This window comes from Acipenser ruthenus, chromosome 1 (genome assembly GCF_902713425.1).
Source record: "Acipenser ruthenus chromosome 1, fAciRut3.2 maternal haplotype, whole genome shotgun sequence".
Classification (NCBI taxonomy): Eukaryota; Metazoa; Chordata; class Actinopteri; order Acipenseriformes; family Acipenseridae; genus Acipenser; species Acipenser ruthenus.
This window is the reverse complement of record NC_081189.1, coordinates 119,880,750-119,899,840: the sequence shown is the minus strand read 5'-3', so window position 1 is coordinate 119,899,840 and position 19,091 is coordinate 119,880,750. Positions and strand designations below refer to the sequence as shown.

The following is a 19,091-nucleotide window of genomic DNA, read 5'->3' as shown; positions in this document are numbered from 1 at the left end:
ACACACCAGTGTAACAATATGCTTCACATACTGTCACACCGTGGAGGACGGGCTGACGACATTCCCCTGAATGGCAGATGAATACTGGACCACACTCACTTCCACTCTCTGCTGGTCCAGCATGAAGCTCTAAAAGGGTTCTGAGTTTACACTGAAGTCCAACAGCGTCTCTCCATTTTGTGTGCATGTGCATGTGTGTGTGTGTGTGCTACAGTGTTTGATTAACCTGTGTGTGTGTGTGTGTGCTACAGTGTTTAATTAACCTGTGTGTGTGTGTGAGTGCTACAGTGTTTAATTAACCTGTGTGTGTGTGTGTGTGCTACAGTGTTTAATTAACCTGTGTGTGTGTGTGTGTGCTACAGTGTTTGATTAACCTGTGTGTGTGTGTGTGTGCTACAGTGTTTTATTAACCTGTGTGTGTGTGTGCTACAGTGTTTAATTAACCTGTGTGTGTGTGTGTGTGTGTGCTACAGTGTTTAATTAACCTGTGTGTCTGCGTTTGCTACAGTGTTTAATTAACCTTTGTGTGTGTGTGAGTGCTACAGTGTTTAATTAACCTGTGTATGTGTGTGTGTGCTACACTCTTTAATTAACCTGTGTGTCTGCGTTTGCTACAGTGTTTAATTAACCTGTTGACCAGGACTGAGGCCTCTCTTTCGACTTCTGGGAAATCGGTATGCAAAAGAGATGACTGTGAAGATGAGATAAGAGGCTAAATGCTACAATTGTGTTTTAGGAAAGGTTATCTGTTTGAATATTGAAATGAGGCTGACTGAGCTGGCTGATCCTCTGTCTCACTCTAGGATTCAGCCTCAGTACTGCCTGTCTGCATTGGGGGACACGCTGGATTTCTGAATTTCTCTTGACTGTGAGATGAGCCTGGCTGTGCTTCTGACACTGGCGATCGGCTGCATGCACTGTGCAGGTAAGGAGGAGGAGGAGAAGGAGGGGAGGAAGATGCCCACTCCAGTGACTCATGGAGACTGGGTTGGGTAAGGGGGAGGGGGAGGGGGAGGGAGATGCCTCACTCCAGTGATTCGTGGAGACTGGGTTGGGTAAGGGGGAGGGGGAGGGAGATGCCTCACTCCAGTGATTCGTGGAGACTGGGTTGGGTAAGGGGGAGGGGGAGGGGGAGGGAGATGCCTCACTCCAGTGATTCGTGGAGACTGGGTTGGGTAAGGAGGAGGGGGAGGGAGATGCCTCACTCCAGTGATTCATGGAGACTGGGTTGGGTAAGGGGGAGGGGGAGGGAGATGCCTCACTCCAGTGATTCGTGGAGACTGGGTTGGGTAAGGGGGAGGGAGATGCCTCACTCCAGTGATTCATGGAGACTGGGTTGGGTAAGGGGGAGGGGGAGGGAGATGCCTCACTCCAGTGATTCATGGAGACTGGGTTGGGTAAGGGGGAGGGGGAGGGAGATGCCCACTCCAGTGATTCATGGAGACTGGGTTGGGTAAGGGGGAGGGGGAGGGAGATGCCTCACTCCAGTGATTCATGGAGACTGGGTTGGGTAAGGGGGAGGGGGAGGGAGATGCCCACTCCAGTGATTCATGGAGACTGGGTTGGGTAAGGGGGAGGGGGTGGGAGACGCCTCACTCCAGTGACTCATGGAGACTGGGTTGGGTAAGGGGGAGGGAGACGCCTCACTCCAGTGACTCATGGAGACTGGGTTGGGTAAGGGGGAGGGGGAGGGAGATGCCCACTCCAGTGATTCATGGAGACTGGGTTGGGTAAGGGGGAGGGGGAGGGAGATGCCCACTCCAGTGATTCATGGAGACTGGGTTGGGTAAGGGGGAGGGGGAGGGAGATGCCCACTCCAGTGATTCATGGAGACTGGGTTGGGTAAGGGGGAGGGGGAGGGAGACGCCTCACTCCAGTGACTCATGGAGACTGGGTTGGGTAAGGGGGAGGGAGACGCCTCACTCCAGTGACTCATGGAGACTGGGTTGGGTAAGGGGGAGGGGGAGGGAGATGCCTCACTCCAGTGATTCGTGGAGACTGGGTTGGGTAAGGGGGAGGGGGAGGGAGATGCCTCACTCCAGTGATTCATGGAGACTGGGTTGGGTAAGGGGGAGGGGAGGGAGATGCCTCACTCCAGTGATTCGTGGAGACTGGGTTGGGTAAGGGGGAGGGGGAGGGAGATGCCTCACTCCAGTGACTCATGGAGACTGGGTTGGGTAAGGGGGAGGGGGAGGGAGATGCCTCACTCCAGTGATTCTGGGTTGGGTAAGGGGGAGGAAGGGGAGGGGGAGAGGGATGAAATTGATTTATTAGACTTTGTGAGCAGCCTTGTCAAGCATTATAGAAAGCTCCTCAGTTGTCAGGCTGGGAAGGGTTTGAATTTCAGGATGCCCTAACCAAGGGATGTGCGTTTAACATCACCTGGGGTTATTCTATTGGGGTGCATTAGTTATCTAAGAATACCAAACTCCTTTTGTCATACTCTGTGTTTAATGCTCTTAGTCCCTTGATCTTCACAACAAATGGGGGCTCGTCCGGGGTACAATGGATCACTAATAATAATAATAATAATAATAATAATAATAATAATATAACAACAGTCAATTCTCCATGTTGTTATAGAGAGGAAAGACGCCTCTTGCACTCCATGGGAGCGCTGATACAGACTCAAAGTTTCAAAGTGTGCGCTGTGCAATGGTATTGATATTAATCATGTGGTATGAAAACACAGGGTCTTCAGCAGTATCAGTCAGGTATGAGTATGTGATGTAAAGAAATGCTTTGCTTCCCCCGAGGGGTGTGCGGTGCAGCGGGGGAGGACCTGGTGCTCTTGGGACAGAGGCTCACTCAGGGATACGTGAAGAGGTTTCGCCCAGTGTTGCACTGGGACCAGCCCGTGACTGTCTATCTGGACCTTTCCCTCTACTCCATCCTGGACCTGGTAATCATCTTACAGCAGCTCACTGGAGCGGACCGTGGCAAAGGCATATCAAAGCTTAATAAAATCATAGACAAGTATGGTAAACCTTAGAACAGTGTGCTGAAGTAAAAACACAGCAAAGTGAAAGCATGGTAAAACATAGGCATGCTAGTAACAAACAGCAAGGTACTGTAAAGCATACTAATCAAATGCCATGGGAAAAGCATTGCCAAACCATGGCTAACTAAGGTAGAGCACAGTAAGTGTCTAAGTATACCTAAAGCTGGGTCCACACCTGAGCGATCAGTTGCGAGTCGCTTATATGGGACATCCCTGCAACCAGTTGCTTGAAGTAGAGCCGTGCTCTACTTTCCAAGCAACCAGCTGAGCGACTTCTGTAGACACAGGCGATCACGTGGCAATTCGTGAACTCTGATTGGTTCTTATAATGCTGACTGCACGGCTTGCATATTAAGAAGCTCTAATTTAAAAAATGTCAGCGGTAAAAATAAAAAAATAAACGGTTTATTCCAGCTTTTACGCGGCTTCGTTTTTTTCTTTAGGGAATATGGCATTTAAAATAACAGTTGAAAAAATAATAACAGCCAACTCTTCCTCGTTAATTACTGGACACATTACGACCTGTGTCGCCTCGGTTGTCAAAAAATAATTACGATTCTAAACTTGTAGACACGGAAGAAAAAAAAAACGTATCAACTCGGCTGTCAAAACCAAAAAAAATACTTCACCTTGTAGATGGAATAAAAATGTAAAAAATGTAAAAAAAAAATGTACCTGTCACCTCAGTTATCATAAAAAAATGAATCTTGTGGACGCGGGAACCTTGTGGCACAAGCAATTGCTCAGATGTGGACACAGCAATTGGGTTGCACAACTGATCGCTCAGGTATGGACCCGGCTATAGAGAGAAATAAAACAGCATGTATGTTTACTGTCCTCACTTTAATAAGGAGGTCCCAGCAGCTTACATCACTGTCTAGTTGAAAGCAGTGGCTGGTTTTGCACTTTTCAAAAACTCATGAAAATTGGATTTCTCAGGTTCTGAAGGCTTTTTGAAAATGTATTTATATTTATTTCAGCAGGAGAAGGAGGAGAAGCTGACATTGCAGCTGCTGTTTGGTCAGGTGAGTGCAGATTCTTATCAGTGATACAATGGCAAGGACAGAGTCCTCACAGTGATACAGAGGCAGTGACAGAGTCCTCACAGTGATACAGAGGCAGTGACAGAGTCCTCACAGTGATACAGAGGCAGTGACAGAGTCCTCACAGTAATACAGAGGCAGTGACAGAGTCCTCACAGTGATACAGAGGCAGTGACAGAGTCCTCACAGTGATACAGAGGCAGTGACAGAGTCCTCACAGTAATACAGAGGCAGTGACAGAGTCCTCACAGTGATACAGAGGCAGTGACAGAGTCCTCACAGTGATACAGAGGCAGTGACAGAGTCCTCACAGTAATACAGAGGCAGTGACAGAGTCCTCACAGTGATACAGAGGCAGTGACAGAGTCCTCACAGTAATACAGAGGCAGTGACAGAGTCCTCACAGTGATACAGAGGCAGTGACAGAGTCCTCACAGTGATACAGAGGCAGTGACAGAGTCCTCACAGTGATACAGAGGCAGTGACAGAGTCCTCACAGTGATACAGAGGCAGTGACAGAGTCCTCACAGTGATACAGAGGCAGTGACAGAGTCCTCACAGTAATACAGAGTCAGTGACAGAGTCCTCACTGTGATTCAGAGGCAGTGACAGAGTCCTCACAGTGATACAGAGGCAGTGTCAGTCCTCACAGTGATACAGAGGCAGTGACAGAATCCTCACAGTGATACAGAGGCAGTGACAGAGTCCTCACAGTAATACAGAGGCAGTGTCAGTCCTCACAGTGATACAGAGGCAGTGACAGAATCCTCACAGTGATACAGAGGCAGTGACAGAGTCCTCACAGTAATACAGAGGCAGTGACAGAGTCCTCACTGTGATTCAGAGGCAGTGACAGAGTCCTCACAGTAATACAGAGGCAGTGACAGAGTCCTCACTGTGATTCAGAGGCAGTGACAGAGTCCTCACAGTGATACAGAGGCAGTGTCAGTCCTCACAGTAATACAGAGGCAGTGACAGAGTCCTCACTGTGATTCAGAGGCAGTGACAGAGTCCTCACTGTGATTCAGAGGCAGTGACAGAGTCCTCACAGTGATACAGAGGCAGTGTCAGTCCTCACAGTGATACAGAGGCAGTGACAGAATCCTCACAGTGATACAGAGGCAGTGTCAGAGTTTAAACTAGAAGGGAAGGGGGAGAAAACAAAAAAAACAGAAGGGAGACCACATCAAAACAAGGGCAACAACTCAGGTAAGACAGGTATTAAATGTATTTATCTTAATGCTAGAAGTCTCAGAAACAAAATGTTAGAACTTGAAGCTACTGCACTAACAAGTAACTACGATGTGATAGGTGTTACAGAAACTTGGTTGTCTGAGAGTGATGGAGACGAATATAATATTAGTGGGTACACACTGTATAGGAAAGACAGGCAGGACAGAAGAGGCGGAGGGGTAGAGCTATACATAAGAAATAGCCTTGAAGCCCAGGTGTTAAATCAGGACAAAGAAAACAATGCAGAATCAATATGGGTCAGAATAATGGACACAAATTCAAAGGGCATAATAATAGGAGCATGCTATAGACTGCCAAATTCAGACGCTGAGCAAAATAAATCTGTTGTACAATGACATTCGAAATGCGTGTAGAAAAGGAGAAGCCATACTAATGGGGGATTTCAACATCCCCTGTATAAAATGGGAAAACCCAATGGGGGGCACGACGGACGAAATTGAAATGGTGGAAATGACAAATGACTGCTTCCTAACACAATTTGTCAAGGCACCGACTAGAGGGGAGGCATACCTTGATTAAGTCTTTTCAAATAATTAAGACAGAATAACTAAAACAGAGGTCAGAGAGCCATTGGCAAACTCAGACCACAACATGGTCTCATTTGAAATATTTTTTAAAACCCCAAAAGTAATGACTAAAGCTAAGGTTTACAATTTTAGAAAAGCAAACTATGAAGGTATGAAACAGAGACTAACAGAAGTAGATTGGAGTAAAATAGAGAAAAAATCCACAGAAAAAGGATGGCTGTTGTTTAAAAATGTAGTACTAGAGGCACAAAACAATTACATCCCAAAAGTAGACAAATCTAAATCTGAAACAAAATTGCCAAAATGGTTTAATAGATCAATTAAAAAAATATTCAGCGAAAAAAGGCACTTTACAGAGCGTTTAAAAGGGACCAAAAACAAATCACACAGAAAGAGTACTTGGAACTGCATACACAAGTCAAAAAGGAAGTTAGAAAGGCCAAGAGAGAGATAGAAATCAATATTGCTAAGGGGGCTAAAACCAATTCCAAAATATTTTTCCAATATTATAACAGCAAGAGAACTTCCAAAGAGGAGGTTAAATGTCTAAGAGACACAAATGGCAAAATCATAGATGAAGAAAAAAAAAATAGCAAATATATTAAATTATTACTTTTCACAGGTTTTTACAAAGGAGGATACAGACAACATGCCCGACATGTCGACCTGTTCCTATCCAATTTTAAATAACAGGGGCAGAAGTGTTAAAGGGACTAGGAGCTCTTAAAATAAACAAATCCCCTGGGCCAGATAAGATCCTCCCAATAGTACTCAAAGAAATGAAAGAAGTTATTTACAAACCGCTAACCAAGATCATGCAACAGTCTCTTGACACAGGGGTTGTACCGACAGACTGGAAAATAGCAAACGTAATACCGATCCACAAAAAAGGAGACAAAACCGAACCAGGTAACTACAGACCAATAAGCCTGACTTCTATTATATGTAAACTTATGGAAACTATAATAAGATCCAAAATGGAAACTTACCTATATGGTAACAATATCCTGGGAGACAGCCAGCATGGTTTTAGGAAAGGGAGATCGTGTCTAACTAACCTGCTTGACTTTTTTGAGGATGCAACATTGACAATGGATATCTGCAAAGCATACGACATGGTTTATTTAGATTTCCAGAAAGCTTTTGACAAAGTCCAGCATAAAAGATGAATTCTCAAACTGAATGCAAGTTGAGGATTCAAGGAAATGCATGCACATGGATTAGGGAGTGGTTAACATTTAGAAAACAGAAAGTACTGATTAGAAGAGAAACCTCAAAATGGAGCAAGGTAACCAGTGGTGTACCACAGGGATCAGTATTAGGTCCTCTGCTATTCCTAATCTACATTAATGATTTAGATTCTGGTATAGTAAGCGTACTTGTTAAATTTGCAGATGACACAAAAATAGGAGGAGTGGCAAACACTGTTGAAGCAGCAAAGGTCATTCAAAATGATCTAGACAGCATTCAGAATTGGGCAGACACATGGCAAATGAAATTTAATAGAGAAAAGTGGAAAGTACTGCATGCAGGCAATAAAAATGTGCATTATAAATATCATATGGGAGATAGTGAAATTGAAGAAGGGAACTACGAAAAAGACCTAGGAGTTTATGTTGACTCAGAAATGTCTTCATCTAGACAATGTGGGGAAGCTATAAAAAAAGGCTAACAAGATGCTCGGATATATTGTGAGAAGTGTTGAATTTAAATCAAGGGAAGTAATGTTAAAACTTTACAATGCATTAGTAAGACCTCACCTAGAATATTGTGTTCAGTTCTGGTCACCCTCGTTACAAAAAGGATATTGCTGCTCTAGAAAGAGTGCAAAGAAGAGCAACCAGAATTATCCCGGGTTTAAAAGGCATGTCGTATGCAGACAGGCTAAAAGAATTGAATCTATTCAGTCTTGAACAAAGAAGACTACGCGGCGATCTGAATCAAACATTCAAAATCCTAAAAGGTATAGACAATGTCAACCCAGGGGACTTCTTTGACCTGAAAAAAGAAACAAGGACCAGGGGTCACAAATGGAGATTAGATAAAGGGGCATTCAGAACAGAAAATAGGAGGCACTTTTTTACACAGAGAATTGTGAGGGTCTGGAACCAACTCCCCAGTAATGTTGTTGAAGCTGACACCCTGAGATCCTTCAAGAAGCTGCTTGATGAGATTCTGGAATCAATAAGCTACTAACAACCAAACGAGCAAGATAGGCTGAATGGCCTCCTCTCGTTTGTAAACTTTCTTATGTTCAGAGTCCTCACAGTGATACAGAGGCAGTAACAGAGTCCTCACAATGATACAGAGGCAGTGACAGAGTCCTCACAGTTATACAGAGGCAGTGGCAGTCCGCACAGTGATACAGAGGCAGTGACAGAGTCCTCACAGTGATACAGAGGCAGTGACATAGTCCTCACAGTGATACAGAGGCAGTGACAGAGTCCTCACAGTGACAGAGTCCTCACAGTGATACAGAGGCAATGACAGTCCTCACAGTGATACAGAGGCAATTACAGTCCTCACAGTGATACAAAGGCAGTGTCAGAGTCCTCACAGTGATTCAGAGGCAGTGACAGTCTCACAGTGATACAGAGGCAGTGACAGAGTCCTCACAGTGATACAGAGGCAGTGACAGAGTCCTCACAGTTATATAGAGGCAGTGTCAGAGTCCTCACGGTGATACAGAGGCAATGACAGTCCTCACAGTGATACAGAGGCAGTGACAGAGTCCTCACAGTGATACAGAGGCAGTGTCAGAGTCCTCACAGTGATACAGAGGCAGTGACAGAGACCTCACAGTGATACAGAGGCAGTGACAGAGTCCTCACAGTGATACAGAGGCAGTGACAGAATCCTCACAGTGATACAGAGGCAGTGACAGAGTCCTCACAGTGATACAGAGGCAGTGACAGAGTCCTCACAGTGATACAGAGGCAGTGACAGAGTCCTCACAGTTATATAGAGGCAGTGTCAGAGTCCTCACGGTGATACAGAGGCAATGACAGTCCTCACAGTGATACAGAGGCAGTGTCAGAGTCCTCACAGTGATACAGAGGCAGTGTCAGAGTCCTCACAGTGATACAGAGGCAGTGACAGAGACCTCACAGTGATACAGAGGCAGTGACAGAGTCCTCACAGTGATACAGAGGCAGTGACAGAATCCTCACAGTGATACAGAGGCAGTGACAGAGTCCTCACAGTGATACAGAGGCAGTGACAGAGTCCTCACAGTGATACTGAGACAGTGACAGAGTCCCCACAGTGATACAGAGGCAGTGACAGAATACTCACAGTGATACAGAGGCAGTTGCTGGGTATCCACAGAGTAATTGGCTGCCTTGCCAATGAGCTGGTCTCCTCTAACAGAGCACACAGAGGAGACTTTATATCACAAGACTTGTTATCTATAGTCCATACTACTTGCACTGGTGTTTATCTGACCCCTTCCTTCTCCTCTCCTCTCCTCCCCTCCTCCCTCATAGAGATGGCAGGATGAGTATCTCTCCTGGGATCCTTCCCAGTTCGACGGACTCTCTCATTTCACACTCCCAGCCTCCAGTGTCTGGACCCCCGATGTCACCATCAAAGAGGCGTAAGCACAGCACTGCTTCTGCAAGATACTGGGGGGGGGGGTCTGGCTCCCCCCGTTGCTCTGAGCTCTGTGTGCTTGTGTGTGTTTCAGGCAGAGTGAGAGGATAAGCACGGCAGTCCCCTATGTCTCTGAGCTCTGTGTGCTTGTGTGTGTTTCAGGCTGAGTGAGAGGATGAGTGCAGCAGTCCCCTATGTCTCTGTGTCTCTGAGCTCTGTGTGCTTGTGTGTGTTTCAGGTTGAGTGAGAAGACGAGCGTGGCAGTCCCCTATGTCTCTGTGACTCCGCAGGGCTGGGTGCGTCTCTCTCAGCCCCTCGTCGTGGTGCTCCGGTGCAGCCTGGCCATGTTCCGGTTCCCCTTCGACATCCAGAAGTGCAACATCACCTTCGGACCGAGCTTGCACACAGGTAAAGCAGGGATCAAGATAAGATTCCCATCAAATAGCAGTTCCATTCCTGATTTTACGATGAGCTTTCACATAGAATAGTTTACCACAGTATTTTTGCATGGTATTTTTGCAGTTTTACCCTATGCATTTACCATAGTTTCCCTTGGTTTGCCATGTTTTGAAATCTGCTTTACCATACCTCTCTAGGCTGTACAGCTCTTTGTCTATGCTTTACCATGCTTTCACTCTGTTTTATTATTATTATTATTATTATTATTATTATTATTATTATTATTATTATTATTATTATTATTATTATTAATTTCTTAGCAGATGCCCTAACCCAGGGCGACTTACAGTTGTATACAAAATAAAATACATAGCAAGAATTACAGTACAATTAAGAGCAAGATACAAAATACAATGACTTCAGTCCTAATAAGAGCAAATACAAAACATGGCACGATTTGACGTTCAAGAGCAGATAACAGTGTTGATAGTTACATCAGGGTTAGATACGAGTGCAAGTGAAATACAAAATACTACAGATTGGGTTAAGTGCAGGATTAAATACAGTAAAATAGGGAGCAGATAAGTGCAAGTTAAAGTGCATTAAAGGCAGAGTGCTATATTGTCCAGAAGGGAAGAGTTGAGTTTTAAAGGTGTTGTCTGAAGAGGTGTGTCTTGAGGAGGTGCCGGAAGGTGGTCAAGGACTGGGCAGTCCTGACGTCTGTAGGAAGGTCGTTCCGTCACTGCGAGGATGTTGAACGAGCGGGCTCGGGAGGCAGGGGAGCGTAGAGGAAGTAGAGCCAGTCTTCTAGTGCAGGAGGAGCGGAGAGGTTGAGTCGGGGTATAGGGAGAGATGAGGGTCTGGAGGTAGCCGAGTACAGTCTGGTCAAGGCATCTGTAGGCGACTACAAGAGTCTTGAACTGGATGTGAGCGGTGATCTGGAGCCAGTGGAGTGAGCGGAGCAGTGGAGTTGCGTGGGAGAAGCGAGGCAGAGAGAACACCAGGCGAGCAGCGGAGTTCTGGATGAGTTGGAGCGGACGGGTGGCAGACGCAGGGAGGCCGGCCAGGAGGGAGTTGCAGTAGTCTAGGCGGGAGAGTACCAGGGCCTTGACGAGGAGTTGCGTAGAGTAGTTGGTGAGGAAGGGTCGGATTCTTCCTATGTTACTCAGGAAGAATCGGCAGGGATGTGCGAGAGTGGAGATGTGCTGGGAGTAGGACAGGCAGGGGTCCAGGGTTACTGAAAGATCAGAGTAGGGGGAAGGTGAGGAGGGGAAGAAGAGGTCAGATTTAGAGAGGTTGAGTTTGAGGTGATGTGAGTGCATCCAGGAGGAGATAGCAGACAGACAGGTAGAGATACAGGAGGGGATGGTGGGGTCAGAGGGGGGGGAAGGGGAGGAAGATCTGAGCATCATCAGCATAGAAATGGTATTATTATATTACCAGATAGTATAAGGCAGTTGTATATTTATATAAAATGTATTATCATCAGATTATTGTATAACTGCCTATTTATTCCAGGTATGTTCTGTATATACATTCTGAACAACTCTGCTTCACTCATTAAAAACAATTGCATGCAATCAAGGAGTAGCGTCTGCAGCATGCTAGCTGTAGAAGAACGAAACGTTTTTGTGGAAAAGCACAGTTTAAAAATAAGGTGTTAATCTACTGGTGTTGTAGGGCAGCAGTGTGGAGTAGTGGTCAGGGCTCTGGACTCTTGACCGGAGGGTCGTGGGTTCAATCCCACGTAGGGGACACTGCTGCTGTACCCTTGAGCAAGGTACTTTACGTAGATTGCTCCAGTAAAAAAAACAACTGTATAAATGGGTAATTGTAGTAAAAATAATGTGTAAAAAAATAATAATAATGTAATTGTATGTAAAATAATGTGATATCTTGTAACAATTGTAAGTCGCCCTGGATAAGGGTGTCGGCTAAAAAGAGAAAAAAAAGAGAAAAGAAACCATAACCAGTGTGGGGCTCACAGGCTGTATCCTCTGTGTTTTCACTGCCCCCTAGTGGATGATGTGAAGATTGCCCTGGAGAGACATGCTTCTGCTGTTTTCAATGAAAGTCAATCATTTAGCAGCCATGGCGAGTGGGAGCTGCTGTCTATCCAGACATACAGCTTCAATGAAACGATGGAGAACAGGACCTACTCCAGGATCGCTTTCGAGGTAGCAGAGCGGGGCAAACATACACTGAGCACAGACTCTTTCAAAGATTACAGTATCACTTTAAAATAATGAATTCCAAATGAATACAACAGGAATAACTGATCATGTGTATAAGCATGCATCCATGACCTCTCTCTCACCCGCCAGAGGACCGTGAGCAAAGAAGCATGGAATGAATGCAGGTAATTCAATCCACATGAATCAACAGGACAGGATTCAAAATGAATTACTCCAGAACTCAGAGGAAGTGCAGATGTTATTCCTGCGGAATTCAGCCAGAATTCATTATGGATTTGCTGCCATTATTTCCAAGTTTCCAATAGTAAAAGCACAGCAAAGTGATTTACAGCATTGTGAAAGCAGGGTTCATCATAGATGAGCACAGCAAAGTGATTTACAGCATTGTGAAAGCAGGATTAATCATAGATGAGCACTGCAAAGTGATTTACAGCATTGTGAAAGCAGGGTTCATCATAGATGAGCACTGCAAAGTGATTTACAGCATTGTGAAAGCAGGGTTAATCATAGATGAGCACTGCAAAGTGATTTACAGCATTGTGAAAGCAGGATTAATCATAGATGAGCACTGCAAAGTGATTTACAGCATTGTGAAAGCAGGGTTCATCATAGATGAGCACTGCAAAGTGATTTACAGCATTGTGAAAGCAGGATTAATCATAGATGAGCACTGCAAAGTGATTTACAGCATTGTGAAAGCAGGGTTCATCATAGATGAGCACTGCAAAGTGATTTACAGCATTGTGAAAGCAGGATTAATCATAGATGAGCACTGCAAAGTGATTTACAGCATTGTGAAAGCAGGATTAATCATAGATGAGCACTGCAAAGTGATTTACAGCATTGTGAAAGCAGGGTTCATCATAGATGAGCACAGCAAAGTGATTTACAGCATTGTGAAAGCAGGATTAATCATAGATGAACACTGCAAAGTGATTTACATCATTGTGAAAGCAGGGTTAATCAGAGATGAGCACTGCAAAGTGATTTACAGCATTGTGAAAGCAGGATTAATCATAGATGAACACTGCAAAGTGATTTACAGCATTGTGAAAGCAGGGTTAATCAGAGATGAGCACTGCAAAGTGATTTACAGCATTGTGAAAGCAGGGTTAATCATAGATGAGCACTGCAAAGTGATTTACATCATTGTGAAAGCAGGGTTAATCAGAGATGAGCACTGCAAAGTGATTTACAGCATTGTGAAAGCAGGATTAATCATATGCGAGCACTACAGAGCAGTAAGATCATTTAAAACATGTCCAACCATGGTAACCTTGTATAAAGGAGAGAAGTGTAATACAAAACATTTACCTACTAAGGAAGTGTCAAGTGTTTGCGGCTCACACTTCATACAGCACATCAGGTTGCAGAAAGACGAATATAAACAGCTGTCAAAAACCAAATGCGTTGTCCAGATTGATCTGCTCAGAAACAATTCCTCGATAAAAAATAAATACAAATCTGGCTTCATATTGGAAATATATGCAAGCTAATTAATATACATCCATTAAGGAAGTTACCATCTCTTTCTCAACCCTCTCCCCCCCACCTCTCCTCCTCTCTCCCCCCCTCCTCTCTCCCCCCCTCTCCTCCTCTCTCCCCCCCTCTCCTCCTCTCTCCCCCCCCTCTCCTCCTCTCTCCCCCCCCCCTCTCCTCCTGTAGGTGGTGATGGGCCGCTGCCCGATGTTCTACGTGGTTAACCTGATTGTGCCGAGTGCCTTGGTCATGCTAATCGACCTGGTGGGGTTTGGCATCCCTGCGGAGAGCGGCGAGAGGATCCCCTTCAAAGTCACACTGCTGTTCGGGTACACCGTCTTCCTCGTCCTCGTCAACGACATCCTCCCCCCCTTCAAACATGCCACACCTGTGCTAGGTACTGAACTCACTTGTACAGACACACACCCATGCTAGGTACTAAACTGCACTCACCTCTACATACGCACACCTGTGCTAGGTACTGAACTGACCTGTACAGACACACCTGTGCTAGGTACTGAACTCACCTGTACAGACATACACCTGTGCTACGTACTAAACTTACCTGTGTTAGGTACTGAACCCACTTGTACAGACACACACCTGTGCTACGTACTAAACTGACCTGTACAGACACACACCTGTGCTAGGTACTGAACTTGCCTGTACAGACACACACCTGTGCTAGGTACTGAACTTGCCTGTACAGACACACACGTGTGCTAGGTACTGAACTTGCCTGTACAGACACACACGTGTGCTAGGTACTGAACTCACCTGTACATACGCACACCTGTGCTAGGTACTAAACTAAACTCACCTGTAGAGACACCACACCTGTACTAGGTCCTATACCCCTTTCAGTAATCTGGTTAGGGATCTAGTGAAAGTCTGTGTATGTTGCCTGTGCAGGGATCTATTTCGTGGTGTGTCTGGCATTCCTGGTGCTCAGTGTGGCAGAGTCGGTGTTGCTGTTGGCCCTGGTGAAACCGCACATGCCTAACAAAGCCCTGCCTCTTCCCCGTCTGGCTGCACTTCTCTTCCCTGACTGGAAACGAGGGGGTGGGCCTGAGACACAAGAGAGAGGAGACGAGACGCCCCTGCACAGGGAGGCCACGAGTGAGATCCACACATGTAGGAACCAACAGAGCGCTGTCTCACAGTTCTCTTATACTTCTTAGTTTACAATTTGACTTGTCATGTGATCCACTAGACCTACAGTAAAAGCTTCTGCGTGTAACCATTCAGCAACAATTATAGAAAAGCAGCAGCATCTCTGTAACTTCAGAGGGGGAAGGATAGTAGGTGTCTGTGCAACTGGCTCTCCCCTCCACGCAAGGAGTGCATTGTTTCTGGGCAAGATGCACACGATTCCCCATCTAACAATCCCACCAGGGAGCTAAGCATTGCTGGCTTCAGCAGCAGGTCAATATGATTTAACAGACCAGTCATTGTATAAATCAGTAATATAATCAAAATGAATTGACCCCACATTTGAGCAGCTTTACTGCCATCCCTCATGAGGACAGTCCCTCTGTATCGATGTCCACTCTGAGAGCTGGTCTTGTGTCCCGGCAGTTCTCAGCACTGAGAAGGAGCCTTGGTCAGGAGGGGAGCTGCTGGACGCTCTGCGCGAGGTGGAGGCGGAGGTCCGGGAGGTTGGGGCGGAGGTGAGACTGACCCTGGAGCGAGGCCGAACACACAGAGCCTGTCTGGAGCTTATGGACACACTGGACACACTCTGCTTCTGTGTGTACCTCACCCTGATGGCTGCCTTTGTCCTCGCCATCACAGGGCTCTGGCTCTGGGGACACGAGCACTACTAGCTGGGAGCCAGGCTTCCTGCACAAAATCTCAGTTTGGTTTCACACTGGTGTTCACTGCATCCAGTAATTGCATTTATGATAGGGTGCTGTAAAGCAGCTTTAGTTTTATTCTGTATCTGCAAGTCAGATACATATATCTATTTTTTGATTATTATTATTATTTGTTTATTTAGCAGATGCCTTTATCCAAGGCGACCTACAGAGACTAGGGTGTGTGAACTATGCATCAGCTGCAGTCACTTACAATTACGTCTCACCCAAAAGACGGAGCACAAGGAGGTTAAGTGACTTGCTCAGGGTCACACAATGAGTCAGTAGCTGAGATGGGATTTGAACCGGGGACCTCCTGGTTACAAGCCCTTTTCTTTAACCACTGGACCACACAGCCTCCTGATACTGTCGGTATCAGTGAGTCTTAGTTAGAGTGCTATTGTTTTAATTTCTTGATTAATCGTCTGGATCAGTGGTTTTCAACCCCAGTCCTGAGGATGCCGTGTCTGCTGGTTTTCATTCCAACTGAGCTCTCAATTACTTAATCAGACCCTTCATTGAACTGATAATTTGCATAATTAAACCTTTTTGCAGTTGCAGATTTCAAGTTAGCAATAACATTTTATAAGTAACTTGAACTCTGCAAAGGTTTAAGAGCTGAAAACAATTAAACATATCTAATTAAGCAAATGATCCGTTTAATTAAGGATCTAGTTAAGTAATTGAGAGCTCAGCTGGAATGAAAACCAGCAGACAGAGGGGGTCCCCAGATTTTTCCCATTATAAATTTTCCAGTTTCTGGGTGCAGTCAGGTTTTTAGCGAGTACTCTCGGGTGCAGTCAGGTTTTTAGCGGGTACTCCCGGGTGCAGTCAGGTTTTTAGCGAGCACTCTCGGGTGCAGTCAGGTTTTTAGCGAGCACTCCCGGGTGCAGTCAGGTTTTTAGCGAGCACTCTCGGGTGCAGTCAGGTTTTTAGCGAGCACTCTCGGGTGCAGTCAGGTTTTTAGCGAGTACTCCCGGGTGCAGTCAGGTTTTTAGCGGGTACTCCCGGGTGCTGTCAGGTTTTTAGCGAGCACTCCCGGGTGCTGTCAGGTTTTTAGCGGGTACTCCCGGGTGCAGTCAGGTTTTTAGCGAGCACTCTCGGGTGCAGTCAGGTTTTTAGCGAGTACTCCCGGGTGCTGTCAGGTTTTTAGCGGGTACTCCCGGGTGCAGTCAGGTTTTTAGCGAGCACTCTCGGGTGCAGTCAGGTTTTTAGCGAGTACTCCCGGGTGCTGTCAGGTTTTTAGCGAGCACTCCCGGGTGCTGTCAGGTTTTTAGCGAGCACTCCCGGGTGCAGTCAGGTTTTTAGCGGGTACTCCCGGGTGCTGTCAGGTTTTTAGCGAGTACTCCCGGGTGCAGTCAGGTTTTTAGCGAGCACTCTCGGGTGCAGTCAGGTTTTTAGCGAGCACTCTCGGGTGCAGTCAGGTTTTTGTTTTCTTTTTGCACTGCCCTGTTTTTCATTTCATCTGTTGCAAAAGTGTGTAATTAAGGGGATGTAATTAAATGTGTGTAACGGGGCTCTGTGTTGAAAAGAGTGGCAATGCAACAACTGGGTTCATCCTGAGTCTAAACAAGAACACTGTCCCTTAACCTGTGATCATTGTATTATAACAATATATTAATGCAACAACTGGCTTTATCCTAAGTCTAAACAAGAACACTGACCTTAACCTGTGATCATTGTATTATAACAATATCTTGTACAGAGGGCTTGAAGTGAGGGGAACAAACCCAGAATTACATTTAACACCGCCTGTTCTTTACATTTTACAAACTGAGCTCAAACAGTAACGTTTACATGACTAGACCATTCACAACACATTCCTGTTTAATATAAGGTTCGTGCTCAAAGAGCCAGCTTCCCAACATTCCGGTATGTTTAACATACCTTTCTCAATGGAAAGTGCGTTTGAACAGTGGTGGTACTTATAGGCTTTTGATGCCATGGTAGCTACACTCACTTATTTCTATTTAAATCTATTAATGTGTTTGCGATGTAATTTATGACATACCAATAGCTATTGATGTAATGATCTGCTATTCCTTCCTACTTAAACCTTCAGGCATCGTGGTATTAAGTCTATGTATCCATTTATCCTTCATTCTTCTATACTGCACACTATCTGATTGTATTAGTTCTAAAACTGTTCTTCTTAATAAACATTTAAGTGAATTAATTCACTTTCTCGAAGAGCTGTCAAGGTTAGTAAGATTATTTTAAGCTGATTGTTTTTACAAAACTGAATAAGAAAATGATAATATATATATCATGTATGGAAATATGACTCCCATTGCAGAGCAATTTGATCCATTTTTGGTTTTACGAGGAGTTTAACACCTGACCTTGTTACCTTTACACACTGTATCTAATCAAGCTCATAGTAAAACCTGGAACAGGTTAAACTGAGGTAAGCATAATCTTAAGCCATGTATTAGAGAAATGAGGGAATAGCTGTCATGGTGCCACTGTGTGATAATAAGGAAACTTCATGCACAGGCTAGGTTCACTCACAGATTTTTAATCTCCACATTTTTATAGACCAAAAATAGAAGTGATAAAACTGAGGAATCTTTCATTTCATGTGCTCATGAATCTATGGTAAGACAAAGTCGAGAAGATGGAAAATGTTTAGCCTCCCTCCACCCCTATTGCAGTCACAAACAATCTCAAAGTGCAACTGCTTTCAGACCACTTCTCTCGTACAAGGTGTAAGCTCCTTTTTGAGTGGAAGGTGTACGTGCAGAGATGCACGGCTCTTTTTTGAGTGGAAGGTGTACGTGCAGAGATGCACGGCTCTTTTTTGAGTGGAAGGTGTACGTGCAGAGATGCACGGCTCTTTTTTGAGTGGAAGGTGTACGTGCAGAGATGCACGGCTCTTTTTTGAGTGGAAGGTGTAAGTGCAGAGATGCACGGCTCTGTTTTGAGTGGAAGGTGTATGTGGCAGAGATGCACGGCTCCTTTTTGAACCAACATCAGGAGAACAAAAGGAACAACATCCAGGACCCTATAAAGAGTACTGGCCAGGCAGCAAAAAGAAGGGAGGTCATGATTGTTGTGGACTCCATTTTGAGAAACAAAGCAATTTCAGTTTGCAATCTGGACCCCCTTACTACAGCAGTGTGCTGCCTTCCAGGAGCCTCTGTCAAGCACATCACTGAGAACGTGGACAGGCTCCTACAACAAACAGGAGACGACCCGGTAGTAGTCGTCCACATCAGTACAAACAATATTGGAAGAGACAGGCCAAGATCCCTGCAAAACAAATTCAGAGAACTAGGAAGGAAATTAAAACACAAGACCAAAACGGTGGTATTTTCTGGGATACTGCTGGCACCTTGCAAAGGAGCATATGGACAGCTGGAAATACAAAATCAAAATGCATGGCTGAAATCGTGATGCACACAGGAAGGCTTCACCTTTCTTGAACATTGGAGCACATTCTACAACAAGGACTATATAGGTGGGACGGACTGAACTTAAACAGAAAGGGAACCAATCTACTCGGAGAAAGGATCCTTGAGGAGGTCCAGAAGCATTTAAACTAGAAAGGAAGGGGGTGAGAAAACAAAAAAACAGAAGGGAGACCACATCAAAACAAGGGCAACAACTCAGGTAAGACAGGTATTAACTACTTATCTTAATGCTAGAAGTCTCAAAAACAAAATGTTAGAACTTGAAGCTACTGCACTAACAAGTAACTACGATGTGATAGGTGTTACAGAAACTTGGTTATCTGAGAGTGATGG

The 19,091-nt window shown here is 45.2% G+C and overlaps 1 protein-coding gene across 3 annotated transcripts; it reads left to right on the top strand.

Annotated features, from left to right (window-relative positions):
• The first annotated feature begins 443 nt into the window (after positions 1–443).
• LOC117973538 (5-hydroxytryptamine receptor 3A-like) lies at positions 444–17,495 on the top strand. 3 transcript variants are annotated; one of them, XM_059034827.1, is made up of 10 exons: positions 444–674; positions 804–925; positions 2,757–2,902; positions 3,982–4,026; positions 9,311–9,420; positions 9,655–9,824; positions 11,835–11,992; positions 13,676–13,886; positions 14,402–14,623; positions 15,068–17,495. In XM_059034827.1, exons 2-10 carry the CDS (start codon positions 874–876, stop codon positions 15,313–15,315), a joined length of 1,362 nt encoding a protein of 453 aa, XP_058890810.1. In that variant the 5' UTR covers positions 444–674; positions 804–873; the 3' UTR covers positions 15,316–17,495. The 3 variants fall into 3 exon arrangements, with proteins under 3 accessions (XP_058890810.1, XP_058890806.1, XP_058890817.1); XM_059034823.1 differs by having other exon boundaries at positions 444–925; XM_059034834.1 differs by lacking the exon at positions 14,402–14,623 and having other exon boundaries at positions 444–925.
• Positions 17,496–19,091: the final 1,596 nt, after the last annotated feature.

Excerpts from the sequence above, each read along its gene's own strand:
- LOC117973538 (XM_059034827.1), top strand. The coding sequence starts at position 874 with ATGAGCCTGGCTGTGCTTCTGACACTGGCGATCGGCTGCATGCACTGT. Across the intron at positions 926-2,756 it reads CGGCTGCATGCACTGTGCAG|GGGTGTGCGGTGCAGCGGGG; the intron begins GTAAGGAGGAGG and ends GCTTCCCCCGAG. Across the intron at positions 14,624-15,067 it reads CACGAGTGAGATCCACACAT|TTCTCAGCACTGAGAAGGAG; the intron begins GTAGGAACCAAC and ends GTGTCCCGGCAG.